This window comes from Cucurbita pepo, chromosome LG04, assembly GCF_002806865.2.
Source record: "Cucurbita pepo subsp. pepo cultivar mu-cu-16 chromosome LG04, ASM280686v2, whole genome shotgun sequence".
Classification (NCBI taxonomy): Eukaryota; Viridiplantae; Streptophyta; class Magnoliopsida; order Cucurbitales; family Cucurbitaceae; genus Cucurbita; species Cucurbita pepo.
Window position 1 is genome coordinate 7686429 of NC_036641.1, and position 18980 is coordinate 7705408.

The window sequence follows — 18980 nt, forward strand, 5'->3', positions numbered from 1 at the left end:
GATGGCCCCCACGAATTTAAGAATAAGGCAAGTGTCAATAATTTCCCCTAATTATGGAAATTCTCACGCAAATTAGCATTTTAATTATATAATTATAACATTCCTAAATTTATTTGTTAATTATATAATCATAATACATAATCCAAATTAGCTCTAAATTACTTTTACTATTCCAAAACGCCGCCGTTTAGTAATATAGCAAAATCGTTTTTAATTTGCTACAATATAAAAATAAGAATAATTCAATCTGTGAATAAAAAAAGAAAAAGAAAAAAGAAAAGAATAAATCCCACTGATATTATTATATCCGATCGCTTTAATATAATATATTCAGATTATTTTCCACCTTTCAAATTTATTCTTCTTTTTTCTTTTCTATTTAAATTTATTAATTTCATAATATAAATATTAAGCCTAACTTTGAAAAATAATGTAATTTACGATAAATAATTTCATAATATAAATATTAAGCCTAACTTTGAAAAATAATGTAATTTACAATAAATATTTATCGAGTAAATAATCATACGACCTATCATCTCGACTTTTTTTTTTAAATGTATGCTTTATAACAAATATGACATATGGTAGACATTTATATCATTAAATTAAGGATAAAGACGTTGTTGTCAACTTCATCCATCATCATATATATATTATATATGACTTTTTATATTAATTTTTTCATTAATTTGAAATGTTTGCAATAACTTATAATTAAATAAATATTGGAGACAATAATGATATTATTAAAATATAGACAATAACAACAATCAAATTAAAAATATAAAAATACCAAATACCAAATTTAATGCAATAAAATAATTAATATTGATTGCTTTAGAAAACCATTTATAGAAAAGGATATATTTTCAATTTTATTTTATATATTTATTTTATTGTGAGGGGCAAAACAGTAAATTAAAGTGGGTAGAAAATGGAAAGCCACAAAAAAAACGATAAAAAATAAAATTGGAAATATTTAGGGATTGTCGGTGGTGGGAAGAAAGGGTGGCGGGCCGCACAAAGTTAAAACACCAATCTTTGTGGGTCCCACCGGTGGTCCCCACCTGTCCGGCCGACACCCAGGAGGTTATATTCATAATTCCAACCTTTTGTTTTTACTTTTATTATATTATTATAAATCTTTTTTTTTTTCACCCTTTTTCATCTTTATTTAAATTATGCCAATTTTGTAAAATTTCCATTTTTCTTAATTATTTATGAAGTTTTGTCTGTTTAACTCATTATTTTTTTTTGTATTATTATATTTTTTTTGTACTCTTTTAAGATTTTAACTATTTCAAGTCTATTTATTTGGAAGAGAGTGAAATTTATAGAAATTATATATTTTTAATTATTTTATAAAATTTTAAAAATAATTTTATTAATTTTTGATCTCGCAAGATGTAATCAAATATTTTTTAAAATATTAAACCATTAATTTGATATTATTCAATTTATTTTTATTTGTAATAGTTTATTCAAATAAAGTCAATAAAAGGGATTTTGTTCAACTTTTTAAGTCAAAATAAAATATATAGCAAATGTCTTTTCTTTTTTCTTTTTTCTTTTTTTGTCCTTGCTAAAAAGCAATTGAAATGGAATATATATATATATATATATTTGTTTAAACTAATTAAACACATGCTTAGCCTAAATAATTGCATGTTGATTTGATTATGGGAAATCTTTAAATTAAATTATGACCAAACTTTTTATTTAATTAATGATATATGATTTGTCAAAATAAATACACAATATTATCTATATTAATAAATATGATAGCGTAAAGTTATTTTAAAGTTTATTATTATTTTCCATTAGAATTATTAAATAATATTTACTAAATAAATCTATTTTTATCATATAGTTTTTATATAACAATAATATTGTTTGTTGGTAAATCAAATAAGAATGTAAATTGTGCTTGGAACCGATTTGATTAATTTGAAGGGTGTAATTTGTAATTATCCATACATAATGATGCTAAATCAGGAGGAGTAATTTGCAATTCCTGGAGGGAAAAGAAAAGGCCGGGAGAAATTCAAGGGGCTTGTTCTTGTGGCTGTCTTGCTTTGTTCATCCGTCATTCTCGATGTTCGAACTCTGAATCTGTAAATTTTTTCTTAATTTCTCCTCATCCGGGAATTCCAAGAATGGCGTCCGATAAGATCCACAGTGAAACGGATCATTTAGTGGAGCTTATCGTCCGGGATGAACCTCCGACAATGTCCGACGCCGATCAAATTGTAAAGCCCAAGATCAACATCTTCACCATTTCATATCCTCGAAGAAAACCTTCGGTATAACTCATGATGCGTACTTCTCCGTCCATAATTTCTATCTTTTGTTCATCCGTTGCTACCGATTTTGGTTGTGGAGATGTGGAAACTCAATGTCTCGATGTTTTGGCACTACGATTTCTCAATTAACATGTCGCACTTCGATATTTCTTTCTCTATATTCATATTATGCGTTTGGTTTGTCTTCTCTGTTCCTTGGATTATCTAAGATCACTTTAGAGATTTTGAAGTAGTGTTAGGTTACTCTGCAATGCAAGGAGATTGGAACACATATTGTTAATCAAAGTCTTTGCACCAAGAAGGCCCCGGTCACATTTTTTTTTTCTTTTCATTTGATGTTTGCATTTCTTTTATGTGATGAATATAATTCGAGTTGTTTAATTTGATGAAATCTCATGACAATTATTGTTTTATGTACATTTGCAGGAGCAGGTGAATAAACTCCATGAAAGTGATGCATCTTCAATATCCCAATCTATTATTTGGATTTGGGGTGGATCAAGATATTCTGGTCTACTGTGTGCTTCTCTATCCTCCATCTTCTACTTTGCCATGGAAGTTCTGATGGATATTTTTTCTGGTTAGTAAATTTTTCTCCCGACTAAATTTTGAAATGTTTCTATATTATAATGAAACGCGGTGCTTTACGTAGTGTGTGGATTGTCATTTCCTCTTCCAGTAGATTTTGGTTTGTGATTAGTTCTTAGTTCTTAGATATTCTGGTTTGTGATTACTTCTTAGAAATTAACAAAGTTTCTTATCCAACCAATTGATAAATGTTCTTCTTTCCGGCTGAGCTTTAGTATTGTGTTGTTATTCAAATTTCCACTTGTTTTGGCAGCTCAGTCTATACCAATTCTTGAAATGGCTTTTTCAAGATGTACAATTATTACAATACTATCGTATTTGTGGTTGAGGAGGAACGACCAACCAATGTTTGGACAGACACATGTTAATAAGCTTCTGGTTGCTCGTGCCCTGTCCGGACTTATCTCATTGATGGGTTTTATTTACAGGTATATTACGTTAGTCCTGTTTTTTTATGGCAAATAAAGCTCAATTCCAGTGTGGGTATTTAAAGAATTGTTTGCATAGAATTTGGTATCTTTGTATTAAAAGGAACAGTGGAGTTTTGAATGATATTTTTAGGAGGATTTTTATGGACTGGTTCAAACTGTAGCCTCAAGTTGGAGCTCTTTTAACAGGTTCTTTTTTAGTTAGTCCACTTTTATTATAGATGTCATTTAGGAAGTCTTTTATTACTCCATGTCCATGGGCATGGGTGACGTCTTACCCCTCCTTTTTTCCTCTTTGTTGCTTCATACAGTGGGTTGTTTTCTATCAAATGTAAAATACGTTTCTTGTATGGTTGTGATAAATTTACTCCCATACTTTGTATATTGCAAGACATCATTGCTATTGGAGTCATCATCTAGTGCCTTGATCATCATATGGTCTTGGAGTTTAAAGACAACCAAGTAGATCCTTTATTTGCTATTTTCCTTTGAAAATCATTGCATGCAATTTCATTACATTTTGTGAAAACTACCTGACATCCCACAACTTATGGCCTTGTCTGGGACATAGTTTAAAGAAAAATTTCTGATATAATTACTATTACTATGTACCTTTACAATTGAAAGTTATTACTCTGTCTCCAGTTCCATCAGGCAACCATCCAGTGTTGATTTGCTAATCTTGCCTTTTGTTTCTGAGATTTTGGAGCTTTACTGAATATAAACTGTTTCTTTTATTTGTTTTTTTTTTCAGCATTCAAAGCCTGCCTTTGTCTCAGGCAATTGTATTGAGCTTTATTACTCCAATATTGGCTTCAGTTATGGCAAGGTTTATTTTACACGAAAAGTTAAAATTTTCGGACTTTGGGGGTATGCATTTGATTAATTTTCATTTTCCACCCTCCAAAGAATGCATCATGATGTGAAAAGATGTTACACATTGATTAGTAATCTACCATTCATTATATTTGAATTATTCCATTGAAACAGCTGATGAGATTGATAAAAAAATAATGGAACCCAATTTTGGTTTTCTCCCTACATGAGTTTGATTTTATTGAAATTCATATGATCACTGTTTTATCTTCTAGAATGTGTTAGTTTTTTTAACTTAAAGTATGACGTGTGAAGTCCTCTTTCGTTTCGTGAAGTTCATTAATATTTAACAACATTAAGCATGATGGTTACTGCAAGGGGTGCCCCAGTGGTAAGGGCCTGGGATGTTTGAAGATACCTTTCTAGATTGTGGTTTCATCCTTATTCAAACTAAAAACTTTACAACTTGATAAAATCCTTGCTGTTGGAGCTAGACTTGGGGTAGGCAAATCCCGCAAAGGATCAGTGGAGGGTAAGTAGGAGTGGAGTTTTCAGCACCTCTGTTAAATAGAAAAGTGTGAACATGATAATAAAGCCTCTCTCTTTAGAATCTTTGTTGTTTGCATTTCATATTATTTCTTTTATTATTAGACGCTAGTTAATGCATTTCATTTCGTCCTTTCAGTTTATTTTTTTATTTTTTTAAAAAATATGAAATGTGTTTCGTGGAGCTAAAAAGCGATTTCTTTCTGGGTACTCTCTCATTTCAGGTCTTGCTTGCAGTTTTTTGGGTGTTCTACTACTATTCCAAGAAATATTCACTAGTCAAGGTACCGAAGTGAGTTAACTTACCCTTGGTTCTTTTACCATGTTGCTAGCATACAATTGTTCCCCCCCCCCCCCCAAATAGCTATTTAGATAGTTCTATGCTCAAACACTAATAGGATCCTCCACACCTCCACCCAAAACACACTTTTTTATTCTATTTTGCTGTTAAAGTTTGTGCAACTCGACAAGAAAGATACATGTTGACCGTCTGTTTAAGCAACTGGTGGCTAATACCATTATTTATTTCCTTCATATTGAATCTTCATTTGTTTCCTTATAAGGCAGGTAAACATTCATCTAAACTCACAGTTGCCTTTAGCTTGAGCATGTAATGGAACGAGTTGCAGTTTCTCTTACACTTCAACTATTACATTACCTTATTTGAAGGGTTTACTGAAGATGAAAAAGGAATCACAATCCTGGGAAGTCATCGTGTGTATGCAATATTAATTGGTCTTCTTACATCAATAGCTGGTGGAATTAGCTTCTGCCTTATAAGGGCTAGTGCAAAAGCATCTGATCAACCAGTGTAAGATTATTAACTTTCCCTGCGTACTCAGAATGACAAAAGAGGTTTTCATTACACATGCAATTTTGATCTTAATAACATTTGTCATTCCTACACGCACGCATTTTCTATACAAATTTCAGGTCTTAAGAACATAATAAATCCGGATTGATTAGGATTTTTGCTCTCCAGGTGTCTACTTGTGTCTGTAGGATTTTAGGCTATTGTATCAATCTTAGGGATCCTTCTCATTGGAATCAACACAAACTAGCTTATGAAACCTGCACTCGGAACATGTTTGGATGAGGATTTCATGTGCCTAACAGCGTAACTCACTGATTAATAACCCCGCACAGTACGTAAACTCAATGTTTCTATAACTGAACTTTTAAATCTAGGCTTCCTATGCTCTCCACACTTACTCTGCTTAAGATTTGTTACTAGGCTTATGATACTGAACGTGAGCTTCAAAAGCCTGCTATATAATTTTCATATCCCACAAAACTGGATTAGTTCATAAATCCGGGAGAAAAAATAGAAAAAAACATTAAACTGCAATCGAGTGCTTGCGGTTTCCTCTGTTGATATCATCTTAGCATTGACCATGAATAGATTGACAGGAAATCCTGTTCTCAATCTTGCAGGGTTACAGTTTTATCTTTCGGCATGCTGGCTTGTCCTGTCACTGGAATATGTTCAGTAGTCTTTGAGGTGATCCATGTTCCAAAAATAGTTAAATCCTGTCATTGGAATTTGAGTTTTATGAACCCCTTTTATGAATCCTATCAATGCTGATACAGACTCTGGTGCTGCCAAATCTTCGTTCATTTTTATTGATGCTAGTTCTTGGTCTGCTTGCCTTCTTGGCCGAGGTAATTCAAAAACCTACAAAAATATGCATATTCATTAAGCAATCGGTCGATCAAGTAATGCTGCTAACAATTTATGTCCACAACATAAATGAAGGTTTGTTGGGCTCGGGGACTTCAACTTGAGAAAACAAGTAAAGTTTGCAACATTATTTTCATGGAGGTACATATATTTTACAAGTTCTGTTTGTTCGTTCATGGTGTTGGTCGTCCTAACTTATAGTGAATCCTTGAATTCTTCCACAGGCTGCATTGGTGCAAATATGGCATTTTGGAATATTACGAGTGGCACCTTACGGGCAAATATTTGGAATCATACTTATCCTTATCTCTCAGTGTTGGACTTTATACGTTGGTCCTGATACAGAAACTGAATAAACTGTCCTAACCTATTCTTCCAATACGGGCTCCAATTTGTGCCTCTTGGTTTATGGCTTATCATCCCCCGTGATTCTTTTTAGGCTGCAGATGGAACCGCTTGTATTTTGTATTTAAATTTTGAATTTTAACATATTTTGTCAATTATAATATTTATTTGTTACTAAGTTTACTACCATTTAATCAATATATAATCTTTTTATTGATTTCAATATATTGTTTGTTTTGTTTTTCATGATATTTACACTTTGTATGTAAATGGTATTTTTATGTAGTACAATTACTTGGTATAAAAATAAATAAATATTGAGAATTAATTTAATAACAGATGAATTAATAATTTCAAATTAAAAAGATTCTTAAAATTCCGAAGTATTATCAATTAAAAGATCTCAAAAATTAAAAAAGGAATAGACAAATTTGCATTAAAAAACCTAGACGATAAATTTGATGGTGGATATTTTAGGATTCTTGTAAAATCAATCGACGTAATGAAATTTCAACTACAAATCTTAAGAAATAAAAATAAGAACATTACAAATCTTCAAAGCCTCAGATAGCAGTCTATTTGACATCAAGAAAATTCAGCCGGTAATTCCAACTAAAAGAACAAATCCTCATTGGCTTTCGAAATCAATAAAAAAAAGTCTCAGATCTGGGAAAAGTTCATGATTTGTGATGAAATCAGGGTATGAGAAAGATGAGATGAGTCTTAAAAAAAATGTAATCACACAAAACGGCTCTGTAAATCTATAGAAAAAGATGAACAGATTCCTATCAAGATGTGAAAAATTTGGTTTTGGTTCAATCATAGCATCGTCGGTCACCGCCATTGAGCTCTCGACGACGTGGCATCGAACCGAAAAAACAAAAAGAATGAAAGAAAATCAAATTATCCTCAGCGACCCGTTTCAAATCAACCACACAGGAGAATCACAGAAAACGGCTGAAAATCCCCAAACAGCAAAATGATCCAACAACCAGCCCGCTCCAAAATAGAAACGAATCGGCGTCGGAGGCCACTGGCTGATGGGAGCCAACAGTCGTATCCATGCCTTCTCGCTGCGATTTGGAGTGTCATACGGCACTTCCTATCAATTTTGGGAGTGCTTCTTCATCGGAACTTCTAACACAAAATTAAACCCTAAAGCTACAAAAAGAAATCGCCAGGACGAACATCGGAGAACTAAGAACTATAGACGAATTCCGCTACAGAAATGTGAGGAAGATGAAGAACGTGGGTCGATATTTATGGAGGCGAAGGAAGGACTCCAAGGGTTTAGCAGCGACGAATTCGTAACCCTAATTTCAGATGTTGGGGTTGCAATATGGGCCGAGAGTATAAAATGAGCAAACGGGTCGGAAAAATCCGGGTCCAATTAAAGAAGCCCGATTCATCCAATTCGGTTCAAAAAATATATATTTGATTTTATTATTTAATCTCCCTTGCCAACCATAAAACATGGGCGAAAAGTAAAAAATAAACCATTAATTACCGTAATGATTCGCTGGTTCACCAGTCCCACTCACTCCGGTTGACCTGGCTGATATCAGCATATATTTTTAATTTATTTGCCACGTGGAGTCCATTCACGTCGACGTCACATGGAGAACGATGCAGCGCCGCTACAGAATATAAAAATGATAAATTTTAGCAATACCAGGAAAATGGTCGTCTTATGTGGGCCCAATTGCCAAAAAAGTACTGGTGTGATTAGCTTGTGGATCAGAGATCTTGACCGTTCATTTTTTACGATTTCAGTCGTGGCTAGATTCGACGGCCAATATTTTAGAACGTTATTTTAATGGGTAGTTGGTTACTTAACAAAAGGAATAATAATAATAATAAGACTATAATAGTTTATTAATGTATAATTGAACTCTGCACCATATATTCTCGATCAAAATATTATATAATTTTAATTTATATTATTCATTTAGGGCGAGAGTTTATATTTTGGAAAATTTAACTTAATCGGTCGAATTCATGTATTATCTTATAGTTATGTTGGATAAATCAACCTTGCCTTCCAGAACTCCTAAACCTTTGACCCGACATTATTCTCGAGCTTGAGACATTGAGGCAATCTTTTAAATGATTTCAAACTTACTAGTTTTGTCCTCAAATACATTGGAAGGGTTGTGTAACAGCCTAATACCAAAATATGAGATCCCACATTAGTCAGATAATATAACAAAACTTTGAAAGAAAGCTCATAAGAAAATGTCCATAAAGAATAATACCAATGATGAGTTTGAGCTACTAAGGGGGTGGATTATGATATCCTACCTTGGCTAGAGAAGAGAATCGAGGTTTTCAAACCTTGAGGGGAGCCCAACGAAAGCAATATCCACCAAGATTCATATCAAGTTTTGCTGGGATATGGATTTGGCGTACATACCATATTTTACTGCTACGTCCCACATTGGTTGGGGAGGAGAACAAATCACCATTTATAAGGGTGCAGAAACCTTCCTCGTAGATGCGTTTTAAAGCTTTGAAAGGGAAGCTTGGCACGTTTAAACATCTGTTAGCAGTGGATATGGACCGTTACATAGCCAAACACGTTCAATTTTGGAGTTTATTTTTAGTTTACTAGTTACATAAATAATAGAGGAATGATATGAGGGATGTTTTGTGGCATTTGTCTTGCAGTGCACAGGTTGGGCCCATCTCTGATCTTTCTCATTAATAAAATACGCACCCATCGCTCATTCTCCCACTCGCTCCTCTACTCACCCACTCACTCACTCACTCACTCACTCACTCACAGTAATGGAGCGCCTAACCCTCTCCTTCCTCTTCGTCTTCTTCCTCCTCCTCCTCTCCCCAAGCTTCCCTGTTGTTACAAAGGCTGGTTCCATTGGTGTCAACTATGGCAGAATCGCCAACAATCTCCCTTCCGCCGTCAAGGTCGTTAACCTCCTCAAATCCCACGCCCTTCAAAGGGTCAAGGTTTACGACACCGATCCGGCCGTTCTCAGAGCCATTTCCGGCTCTGGCATTAAAGTCACCGTCGATTTGCCCAACGAACTCCTCTTCGCCGCCGCCAAACGCCTCACCTTCGCCTACACATGGGTCGAAAAGAACATCGTCGCCTACTACCCTTCCACGGAAATCGAAGCCATTGCTGTCGGCAACGAAGTCTTTGTTGACCCACATAACACGACGTCGTTTCTCATTCCGGCCATGAAGAACATTCACCAAGCCCTCGTTAAATACAACCTCCATTCCTCCATTAAAGTCTCTTCTCCTATAGCCTTAAGCGCCCTGCAAAACTCTTACCCTTCCTCCGCCGGTTCATTCCGTCCGGAGCTTATCGAATCGGTTTTCCGGCCAATGCTGGAGTTTCTCCGGCAGACTGGCTCTTATTTGATGGTTAACGCTTACCCATTTTTCGCTTACGAGTCTAACTCCGATGTGATTTCTTTAGACTACGCTCTTTTCCGGGAGAACCCCGGCGTGGTGGATGCCGGTAGCGGTTACCGGTACTTCAGTTTATTCGACGCCCAAATCGACGCCGTTTTCGCCGCCATGTCGGCTCTGAAATACGACGACATTAAAATGGTGGTTACCGAAACTGGGTGGCCGTCTAAAGGCGACGAGAACGAGATTGGCGCTAGTGTCGAAAACGCCGCCGCATACAACGGGAATCTGGTCCGGCGGATTTTGAGCGGCGGCGGAACTCCATTGCGGCCGAAAGCAGATCTGACCGTCTATTTATTCGCCCTTTTCAACGAAAACAAAAAGAACGGTCCCACATCGGAAAGAAACTACGGCTTATTTTACCCTAACGAAGAATCAGTTTACGATATCCCTTTCACAACAGAGGGGTTGAAAGACTACCACGACAAACCATCGCCGTCGCCGTCGCCGGCTACCGGTGGCGACGGGAAGTCCGGACCAGTCAACGGCGGTGGGAATGTTTCAAAAAGTCAAACGGGGAATACGTGGTGCGTTGCGAGTGGTGAAGCGGGGAAAGAGAAGCTGCAGGCGAGTCTAGATTATGCTTGTGGTGAAGGAGGGGCGGATTGCCGTCCAATCCAAGTGGGTGCCACGTGTTACAATCCTAACACGCTTGAGGCACATGCTTCGTATGCTTTCAATAGTTATTATCAGAAGAACGGGCGAAAGACTGGCACGTGTTACTTTGGAGGGGCGGCTTACGTAGTCACGCAACCACCGAGTAAGTACTCTATAGTTTTCTCTTTTTTATTATTTTTTTATATATATTTTTTTTACTACGACTCGAGCCGACCGGGTCCGGCCTGGTTTTCATTTTTTAATGCGCTGACGTGGTCCACGAGGTGGACTGATGGAGGTGCAGGCCAGCTCAGTAAGAAGCCAAATTTTACAGCCCACATGCCGAGCATTATTAGAGAAAGGGAATCTTAGTTTTGCTTACGTGGACCCATCTTTTTGGGAACCCCTAATTAATCTTTTTACTCAAATATTATTTTAACTATTTTAAATTTTAAATTTTGGTTTCTAAAAACTGATAAAAATTCAATTTGGTCTCTTCTTGAATTGTGTTTTAAATTAAGAGAAAAAATGGATTTTTTTTTTGTCTAGTGGGTTCGCGGGTTTGGATGTGAACCCTAATTGAGGTCGTTTGGAAGAGCAACTAACTAAAAATTCTATTCGGTTCATGGGTTTTGGATGTGAACCCTAATTGAGGTCATTTTTGGATTTGAACCCTATTGAGATCGTTTAGGTCACTGACTCAATCAGTCTGAAATGTCGAGCCGGTCTAAACAAATTTCTCAGCTTTTTTTATTTATTTATTTATTTATTTTAATTATTGGTGTATTTTTGTGTGTGCAGAGTATGGGAGCTGTGAATTCCCGACAGGGTATTGAAGTTGAAGGGACAACGGAGAGAAAAAAAAAAGGTTAATTTTTATGTTTGGTGTTTAGAGTATGAGAGAATTCTTTTGTAATCCAATTGTTTGGTGATAATGATAGTTAGTTTCTAAACTTTTTATTTAATAGTGAATAATCCATTAAATATAAAATTAAAACTTTATTCAATATTTAAAAACTTATAAAAAATTTATTTTCTACAATATCTGAAATATAATATTTTAATATTGGATGTAGGGCCGAATCTATGACATGTTCTCTATAGTCAAATCACTCTACAAGTAAGATTGATTATGTTAAGGTTGACTAAAAGAAAACATAAATGTTCTTTCTAATGCATACATGACTTTATATAGCCTCAAAGTAAAACCGTTCACCTTCTATGATACATTTCAAGAGTTTGTAATGTTTACGACAATAATTAGTGTAATTTAAAAATAAATAAAAGTTCTAAAACTCAAAAGCAAGCTTCTAACTCAAAGTATTTTGAAACTTTTATTTCATAAATGAAATTAAACTTGATTCTTATTAACGTGACATTGATATTATAGGATTGAAATGTCTCCCTCGATATCATTCATAAATTATTGGTCGGGACAAAATCCAAAACTCAGTCAACCCCTCCATTTCCGAACATGTCTCACCTTCACAAACCTTAGACAATGTAACTGTCTTTTTAATAATAAAAGGTGGATTCAAATAAAAAAAATGATGTTTGTAATAGTGTCAAAATTGGTTTGTCGTTGCAGCTTGGTCGGACAATTTTTAAAAATACTCGGTGGTGTCAGCCATGCCCAGCAAGTTCCGGAAGGCCATCTACGCCGTGAAAGACCAAACCAGCATCAGCCTTGCCAAAGTCTCCGCCTCCGGCAGCGGCCCCAATGCCACCTCCTTGGAAGTCACCATTCTCAAAGCCACCACTCACGACGACGTCCCTCTCGACCACCGCTACCTGGCGGAAATCCTCCTCTTCATCTCCTCCAACAAATCCCACGCCGCCGTCTGTGTTCATTCCATCGCTAAACGCATTGCCAGAACCCGTAATTGGATCGTCGCCCTCAAATCTCTCAATCTCGTCTTCCGTATCTTCCAAGAAGGCGACCCGATTTTCCCCCGCGAAGTTCTCCTCGCCATGAAACGCGGCGCTAAAATCCTCAACCTCTCCAATTTCCGCGACGATTCAAATTCCAATCCGTGGGATTACACCGCTTTTGTTCGAACCTTTGCTCTGTATCTCGATGAACGCCTCGATTGCTTTCTTAACGGGAAGCTTCAAAAGCGATACACTCAAGGGAAGACTACACGACGGATGAACGAGCCGATTCGGGATATGAAGCCGACGATGTTAATTGATCGGATTTCTTACTGGCAGAAATTACTGGACAGAGCAATCGCCACCAGACCCACCGGATCGGCGAAGAGGAATCGATTGATTCAACATTCGCTTCACGCCGTCGTTCAAGAGAGCTTCGATTTATACAGAGATATCTCCGATGGGCTTGCGCTTCTTCTAGATAGCTTCTTCCATTTGCAGTATCAATCCTGTGTTAATGCGTTTCATGCGTGCGTGAAAGCCGCGAAGCAATTTGAGGAATTGGGTTCTTTTTATGATGTGTGTAAAAGTATTGGGGTTGGAAGAACCTCGGAGTATCCGAGTGTTCAACAGCCTTCCGATGAGTTAATCGAGACATTGCAGGAGTTTTTGAAAGAACATGCTTCCTTCCCCTGCCATGGAAATCGATCGCCGCCGCCGCCGACGCCGATGCCGATGCCGATGCCGACGCCGACGCCGACGCAGGTTTTTCTCTCTGGACCAACGGTGAAGTTCACCGAGGAGCAATTGGAATCGTCGGATAAGAATTCGGATTGGGGGTCTGATTTTAACTCGTTTGGGGATATTATGAGCGCCGCCGGAAGCTGGCCTAGCCCGGCTAATTCCGTCGAGCACGACGGCGAGTGCTTCTCCGATTATCAGCAATCGCAGTTGGGAGATTTCAGTAATGAATCGATTCTGTCTCCGAATTTTGCGTTCTTTGAAGAAAACCAAAAGGGTTTTCAAGCGGAAGAACACCAATTTAGAGTTGGGGATTGGGAGATCGTTCTGGCGGAGTCCGCTACCGAGTCGCCGCAAAATTGGCCGGATTTCTTCTCACCGTCCGTCGGCGACAACATGTTTGTGAAGCCCCTTGCGCCGCAGCAGCAGCATCACAACAACAACCCATTTCTTCAAGATTCAAGCGATTTATTCACAGTTGCACCAACATTCAAAGCAGAGACCGAAATGACTCAAACATTCGGCGCTCATAATTTGAATGAAGCAGCCACCATGGCCCCAACATTCAGAGCAGAAACAGCAACATTTCTGATCGGAGTTGATATGGGTATTGAAAACGATCCATTTGCAGTGCCGTGGGGAAGCGAATTGAGTGGAAATGATCGGAGTTTTGAAGGGATGAATCATGATAGTTTGTTGCAGCAGCAGAAGTTGTGGAAGGAGCATCAAAACAAGATTATAGCGAAGCATTCGTTGTGAGTTTTGGAGAAGAATTAAGAAAGATTGAGACTTTGGGATGTAAATTTAAGAGGAGATTTCTTCAAACCTGAATTCAAATCAAAAGTGTTGTATATAACACATGTTTTTATTTCATTAAAGGGTTAGGGACAAATTATCGAGTTGATGGGTAGGGAAGACTGTCCTCGAGGTGAATTGGAAACCGGATTGTTATATACCTTATGACCCAATTGTCACTGTTTTGAACGGTCGTTTTCTAAGGAATGTGCGTTGTATGATTGTTGTGATGAGAATGATTAGGGAGGAGAACAAAATATTCCTTATAAGAGTGTGAAAAACTCTCCATAATAGATACGTTTTAAAAACGGTGAGATTGACGACAATACGGACAATATGAGCTATTACAAATGGTATTAGCACCAAACACCGGAGAATGCTGGGCCCACAAGATGGTGGATTGTGAGATCTCATATCGGTTGGAGAGAGAAACGAAATATTACTTATAAGAGTATGAAAACCTATGAAAACCTCTCCCTAGTAGGCAAAAGCGAACAATGTGGACTTGTATTGTTACATTTGCAATAATTAGACATTGTGTGCTCTAGTAATAGAGGGAGTGATCTAAGTCATCCTAAGGGATCACCGACATACCAAGGAGGAGATTAGGAACGAGTTGTTTGTGGGTGCACATCTAACCCCGAGAGGGAGAGTACCTTATTGAGTTTTTTAATACTCCGCTAGTGACCTTATGAGTAAAGGTATTAGTTGTTTTAAACCCTAAACCAAAAACATGTTGTTTTCTATGGATTATGAGCCTTAATTTGGGACTGTATGCTTAGAAGAAGGCAATACAAAAGTATAGCATTGACTGCACAGAGTGCTACCTAATGGGAGAGAGAGAGAGAGAGAGAAAAAGTGTAGAAATGGGAACTTTACAGCTTAGCTTAGCTTATGAATGATAGCTTTCCATTGGGACATATCAAAACTCTCTTCCTTTCCCTTCCTTTCATTTCCTCTTTTTTCCCAACCAAATACCCAATAAACACACGATTATCCAAAAAGGAACCATAACTGGCAACTGGCAACTGGCAACCACAACCATGTGAATATACAATGTATAAAGCCCCCACATCCATATGCCTTTTCTGCAGCATCCAACTGTAATAAGGTCCGGTCGGGTCATGAAGGAAAGATTATGTGAAATCGCACATTGGTTGAATAGAGTAACGAAACATTCTTTACAAGGGTGTGGAAACTTCTAACTGAGACAGGACAATATCTATTAGAGGATTTGGAGGGTTATAGATTAGTTCGGAAAGCGAGGGAAAAAAAAAAAACCTTTATCCTTATCCAACCTTCAATCATAATCTCTCATGGGTTTTATATATTTCTCAAGGCTAAAACAACCCTTCAATATCTAACCCCATAATTGCTTGCTTACTCCCCTTCACATGGGATTGCCAGCCTGAGTGAACCCCAAGCTTATCAAATCACAACATGATTGCCCTCCCTCCAACTAAAAAGAAAGGAAGATCCATGGCTAACTAACTTGTGGGGCTGAGCTTTGTTTTGGGACAACAAACAAGCATGAGAGCATGAAAGAAACCCATGGCCCCACCATCCATATCGGATGGAAAACTCCCTTTCCCTTCGGTCCTTCATCGTTACCTCTAGATTTTAAAACGTGTCTGCTAGGGAGAGGTTTTCACACCCTTATAAATAATGTTTCGTTGTACTCACCAACGGGATGATGTGGGATCTCACATACCCACTTCAGAGCCCAGAGCAGACAGAATACAACCCATTCAGCCAACACAACACAGAAGAAAACAAAAGGATTCGGATTCACAGATCATCATCATTCATAATCCGACACATTTGTTGGTCAAAAAAGTATACACAAAAATCCCATCTCTCATTACATACTTTTCTTCCTTTCTTTTTTTCTTTTCCCTGATTCAATAAATAATAAAAGAAAGAAACTGACTTGAAATTTACACAATCAAACAAGATGACAATCATGGGCATGAACAACTCACTTACACATATCTTCATCAGTGAAATTAATATTAATAATATAAGGAAAAAAAAAGCATACCAGGATACTCCCTAAAACCCGCATCCTTGCTTCTTTCTTCTTCTTCTTCTTCTTTTTTATTTTATTTTATTTTATTTTATTTATTTATTTATNAAAAAAAGACATTATAATACGAGGTGAAAATAGCTGTTGGGTTTGGTCATATGTTGTTGTTGTTGTCGTCGTAACCCTTCAACTTCAGCAGTTAGAAAATTCCAAACGAAATCCTCCAAATCCCTGAAAATACAGTTAATAAAAATTAAATAAATTCAGTAATTAACTTATTCTTCTTTTATTCGGAAAAAATAAAATAAAGAAGGAAAGAAAAGATAGGACTGTCGTTTTCATAATTCCTACGACTAAATTAGATGTCAGATTAAGGGGCCCACTGGAATTCAGTGGTCCACAAATGTTACGGGGATTCTAATAAAACGACGTCGTGTTTGTTTCCCAAACTGTGACCGTCACAAACCGGTCACATGAGGAGGGGCATCATTGACTTTCTACCTAATGATGCTACTGGGTCAATCTCTGGGAAAGGCTTAAAGTGTAGGGTCAACACATGATATTATTGTAAGTTTCCGATTTTACCCTCGGATTGGATTAGCTTACCTTTGACGGCGGCGGTTAGTTTCTTTTGCGTTTATTCCCTCCAGCTTCTGCTGAAGATGTTTCTCAGCCGATTGCCGGTGAGCCGCTGCAGGGCCTTTTTAGCTCCGGCGACGTTCATGTCGGCGAGATTCTGGAGGTGCTGGTGAGCTCCGGCTTCTAGAAGTCTCCTCCGGCAGCCGTTGCTTCCGCCGGAGAGCACCGCCGTGACGATGGCTAACGGGAATGTCTTGGAGATGACCTCGTTTTTCGGATCGAGCATTTGCATCAATCTCATCACGCTCTTCTCGTCCCTCATTAACTCTTTCCGATTTGATCGGACGGTCAAAAGAGATGCTAGGGCTCCCACTGCCGCTTCCTGAACTCCGGCCGGCTTTGGCATCTCCATTAGCTTCACTAAGGAACCCATACAACTCCCGATGGCTCTCTTGTTCCCATCGCTAATTGATAAATTGGCGACCAGAGAGGCGGCGATTTGCTGCAGCACTAAACTTCCGTGCTTTACCAATTCGCCCAGTTTCATTATGAACAATGTTGAAGATGATAGAATCCGGGCGATTGGATCGGAAACCGCGAGCGAACTTAGGGCTCGTAATGGGTTTTCAATCGTGTTGAAACTTGGTGAATCGTGGATCAATTGTAATAATTTTTGTAATCCTCGTTCTTGGATTATCCGTGATCGGAAATACTCACCGGAGGAGGCTAATACTGCTATGGACATTGCTGCCTTCTCCTGCGTGTCCGTCGGGCTCGAAACAAGCAACTGTAATAATACTGGAATCGCCCCTTCCTCGACGAGAGATGTTTTGATATCTTCCACCGCCGTGACATTTCTAATCGCACCGACTGCCGTAGCCTGCAGCTGTGGAGTGCCCGATCGGCAGGCTTCGATTAAGACCGATAAGCCTCCGTAAGCGGAAACGGCCCAAGCGTTTTCAGTATCGATGGTGATGGATTCGACGGCGGCGGCGGCTTTTTCCTTAAGATGCATCGATCCTGTTTCAAGAATCCTCAACAGAGGCCCTAATCCTCCTTCTTCGAACACTCTTTTCCTCGATTCATCGCTCGCCGTTGAGAGAACTGAAACCGCAGAAGCCGCAAGCTCTCGCACAGAGGGCTGAGAGCTGAAATCAAGCAAATGAATCAAATACCCAACGTTTCCCTCTTTGGCAACCAACCCCGCAGACTTCTCATCCTGATTCAGAAGCTGAACCAGAGACTCCAGAGCCTTCTTCTTAAACTCCACCCCTCCGATTTGCAACCGCGTGAAGAGATCCCTAATGAAAAACTCCGTATCGTCTTTATTCGAACCAGGAACCGGCTGAGACAGTACTAGCGCGTTGGACTGGTAAAGAACCCCAGATCTAAGCAACAAATCGAGGTCGTTGAGTTGACTAGAGAGAGAAGCAGAGGCCATATCCAAATCACTCTGCATATGAAGCTTCCCACCGGAGAAGGCCGAGTCGGAGCATTGATCGGACAAGGATTTGAGCCGCTGAAGCGTGGAGAGTAGCGATGGGAGAATAGTATGAACAAGGGGATTCTCCGACCAGTGAGGCGAATCGGAGACTTCGAGAAGAGCAGAGTGGAGAGTGGAGAGCTTGGAATGAAGAACCTGCCATCGCCCAACGAATGACCGGACATTGAGAGAAGAAAGAAGCAGAAGCGAAACAATCTGAATGATGAGGTCGAGAAGGGGTTGTGAAGAGGAGGTAGACGGCGGCGGAATGGGGGTTCCGGCGGTGATCGGAGGCATTTACGACGGAGAAATTGATGGGGAATGAACCCTAGAAAGCTGTGAAAGAAGGGGGAGAAGGAGAGAACATGAGAGAAAGAGATAGACGGGTTGCTTGGTGGGAAAGGAAAAGGGAAAATCGAAAGGGCCTCTGACAGAAACAATTACAGAAAAGAAAGGGTCTGCTGGCGGAATCAAAAACACAATCAACGAAGAAGAGATAGCCAGAAAAGAAAGCTTCGGAGTAGAGAGAGAAAGTCCGAAAGAAACTCGACGGTTGAAAGAGAAAATGCGACGGTCACGCGGAGAAGACCACGGAACTCCAAATGGGCCTTTCTTATTGGGCCGCCTGGGCCGAAAAGTGTTTGTATCGGGCAGAGAGCCAATCTCGGCAATGTGGATCAAGCAGTTCTTGCTCCATCTGCTCGTTGAAATGCCGCCGAGGTTGCTCGGGTCGTAATGC

At 38.5% G+C, this 18980-nt stretch overlaps 4 protein-coding genes and 3 non-coding genes across 8 annotated transcripts; 3 read left to right on the plus strand and 4 right to left on the minus strand.

Annotated features, from left to right (window-relative positions):
• The first annotated feature begins 1951 nt into the window (after nt 1-1951).
• LOC111793647 lies at nt 1952-6933 on the plus strand. Of its 2 annotated transcripts, XM_023675626.1 has the most exons (11): nt 1952-2306; nt 2733-2886; nt 3148-3322; nt 4077-4192; nt 4909-4976; nt 5248-5251; nt 5354-5495; nt 6119-6185; nt 6275-6346; nt 6441-6506; nt 6590-6933. In XM_023675626.1, exons 1-11 carry the CDS (start codon nt 2160-2162, stop codon nt 6719-6721), a joined length of 1143 nt encoding a protein of 380 aa, XP_023531394.1. In that variant the 5' UTR covers nt 1952-2159; the 3' UTR covers nt 6722-6933. The 2 variants fall into 2 exon arrangements, with proteins under 2 accessions (XP_023531394.1, XP_023531395.1); XM_023675627.1 differs by lacking the exon at nt 5248-5251 and having other exon boundaries at nt 4909-4968.
• A 332-nt stretch (nt 6934-7265) lies between these two features.
• LOC111794125 lies at nt 7266-7348 on the minus strand. The gene has a single exon (XR_002815020.1). It is a non-coding gene; the product is annotated as a small nucleolar RNA snoR77Y (small nucleolar RNA).
• Nucleotides 7349-7440: 92 nt separating this feature from the next.
• LOC111794131 lies at nt 7441-7582 on the minus strand. The gene has a single exon (XR_002815025.1). It is a non-coding gene; the product is annotated as a small nucleolar RNA snoR2/U65 (small nucleolar RNA).
• A 194-nt stretch (nt 7583-7776) lies between these two features.
• Nucleotides 7777-7844, minus strand: LOC111794136. Its single transcript, XR_002815029.1, has one exon. It is a non-coding gene; the product is annotated as a small nucleolar RNA U49 (small nucleolar RNA).
• A 1596-nt stretch (nt 7845-9440) lies between these two features.
• LOC111793646 (glucan endo-1,3-beta-glucosidase 12-like) lies at nt 9441-11609 on the plus strand. The gene is made up of 2 exons (XM_023675625.1): nt 9441-10908; nt 11547-11609. The coding sequence occupies exons 1-2, from the start codon at nt 9498-9500 to the stop codon at nt 11579-11581; spliced, it is 1446 nt and encodes a 481-aa protein (XP_023531393.1). The 5' UTR covers nt 9441-9497; the 3' UTR covers nt 11582-11609.
• Nucleotides 11610-12349: 740 nt separating this feature from the next.
• LOC111793643 (clathrin coat assembly protein AP180-like) lies at nt 12350-14214 on the plus strand. The gene has a single exon (XM_023675622.1). It carries the CDS (start codon nt 12375-12377, stop codon nt 14115-14117), a length of 1743 nt encoding a protein of 580 aa, XP_023531390.1. The 5' UTR covers nt 12350-12374; the 3' UTR covers nt 14118-14214.
• Nucleotides 14215-16287: 2073 nt separating this feature from the next.
• On the minus strand, nt 16288-18832 carry LOC111793644 (protein CELLULOSE SYNTHASE INTERACTIVE 1-like). Its single transcript, XM_023675623.1, has 2 exons — nt 16786-18832; nt 16288-16410 (listed from the first exon to the last, which is right to left on the minus strand). Exon 1 carries the CDS (start codon nt 18536-18538, stop codon nt 16817-16819), a length of 1722 nt encoding a protein of 573 aa, XP_023531391.1. The 5' UTR covers nt 18539-18832; the 3' UTR covers nt 16288-16410; nt 16786-16816.
• Between the last annotated feature and the right edge of the window lie 148 nt (nt 18833-18980).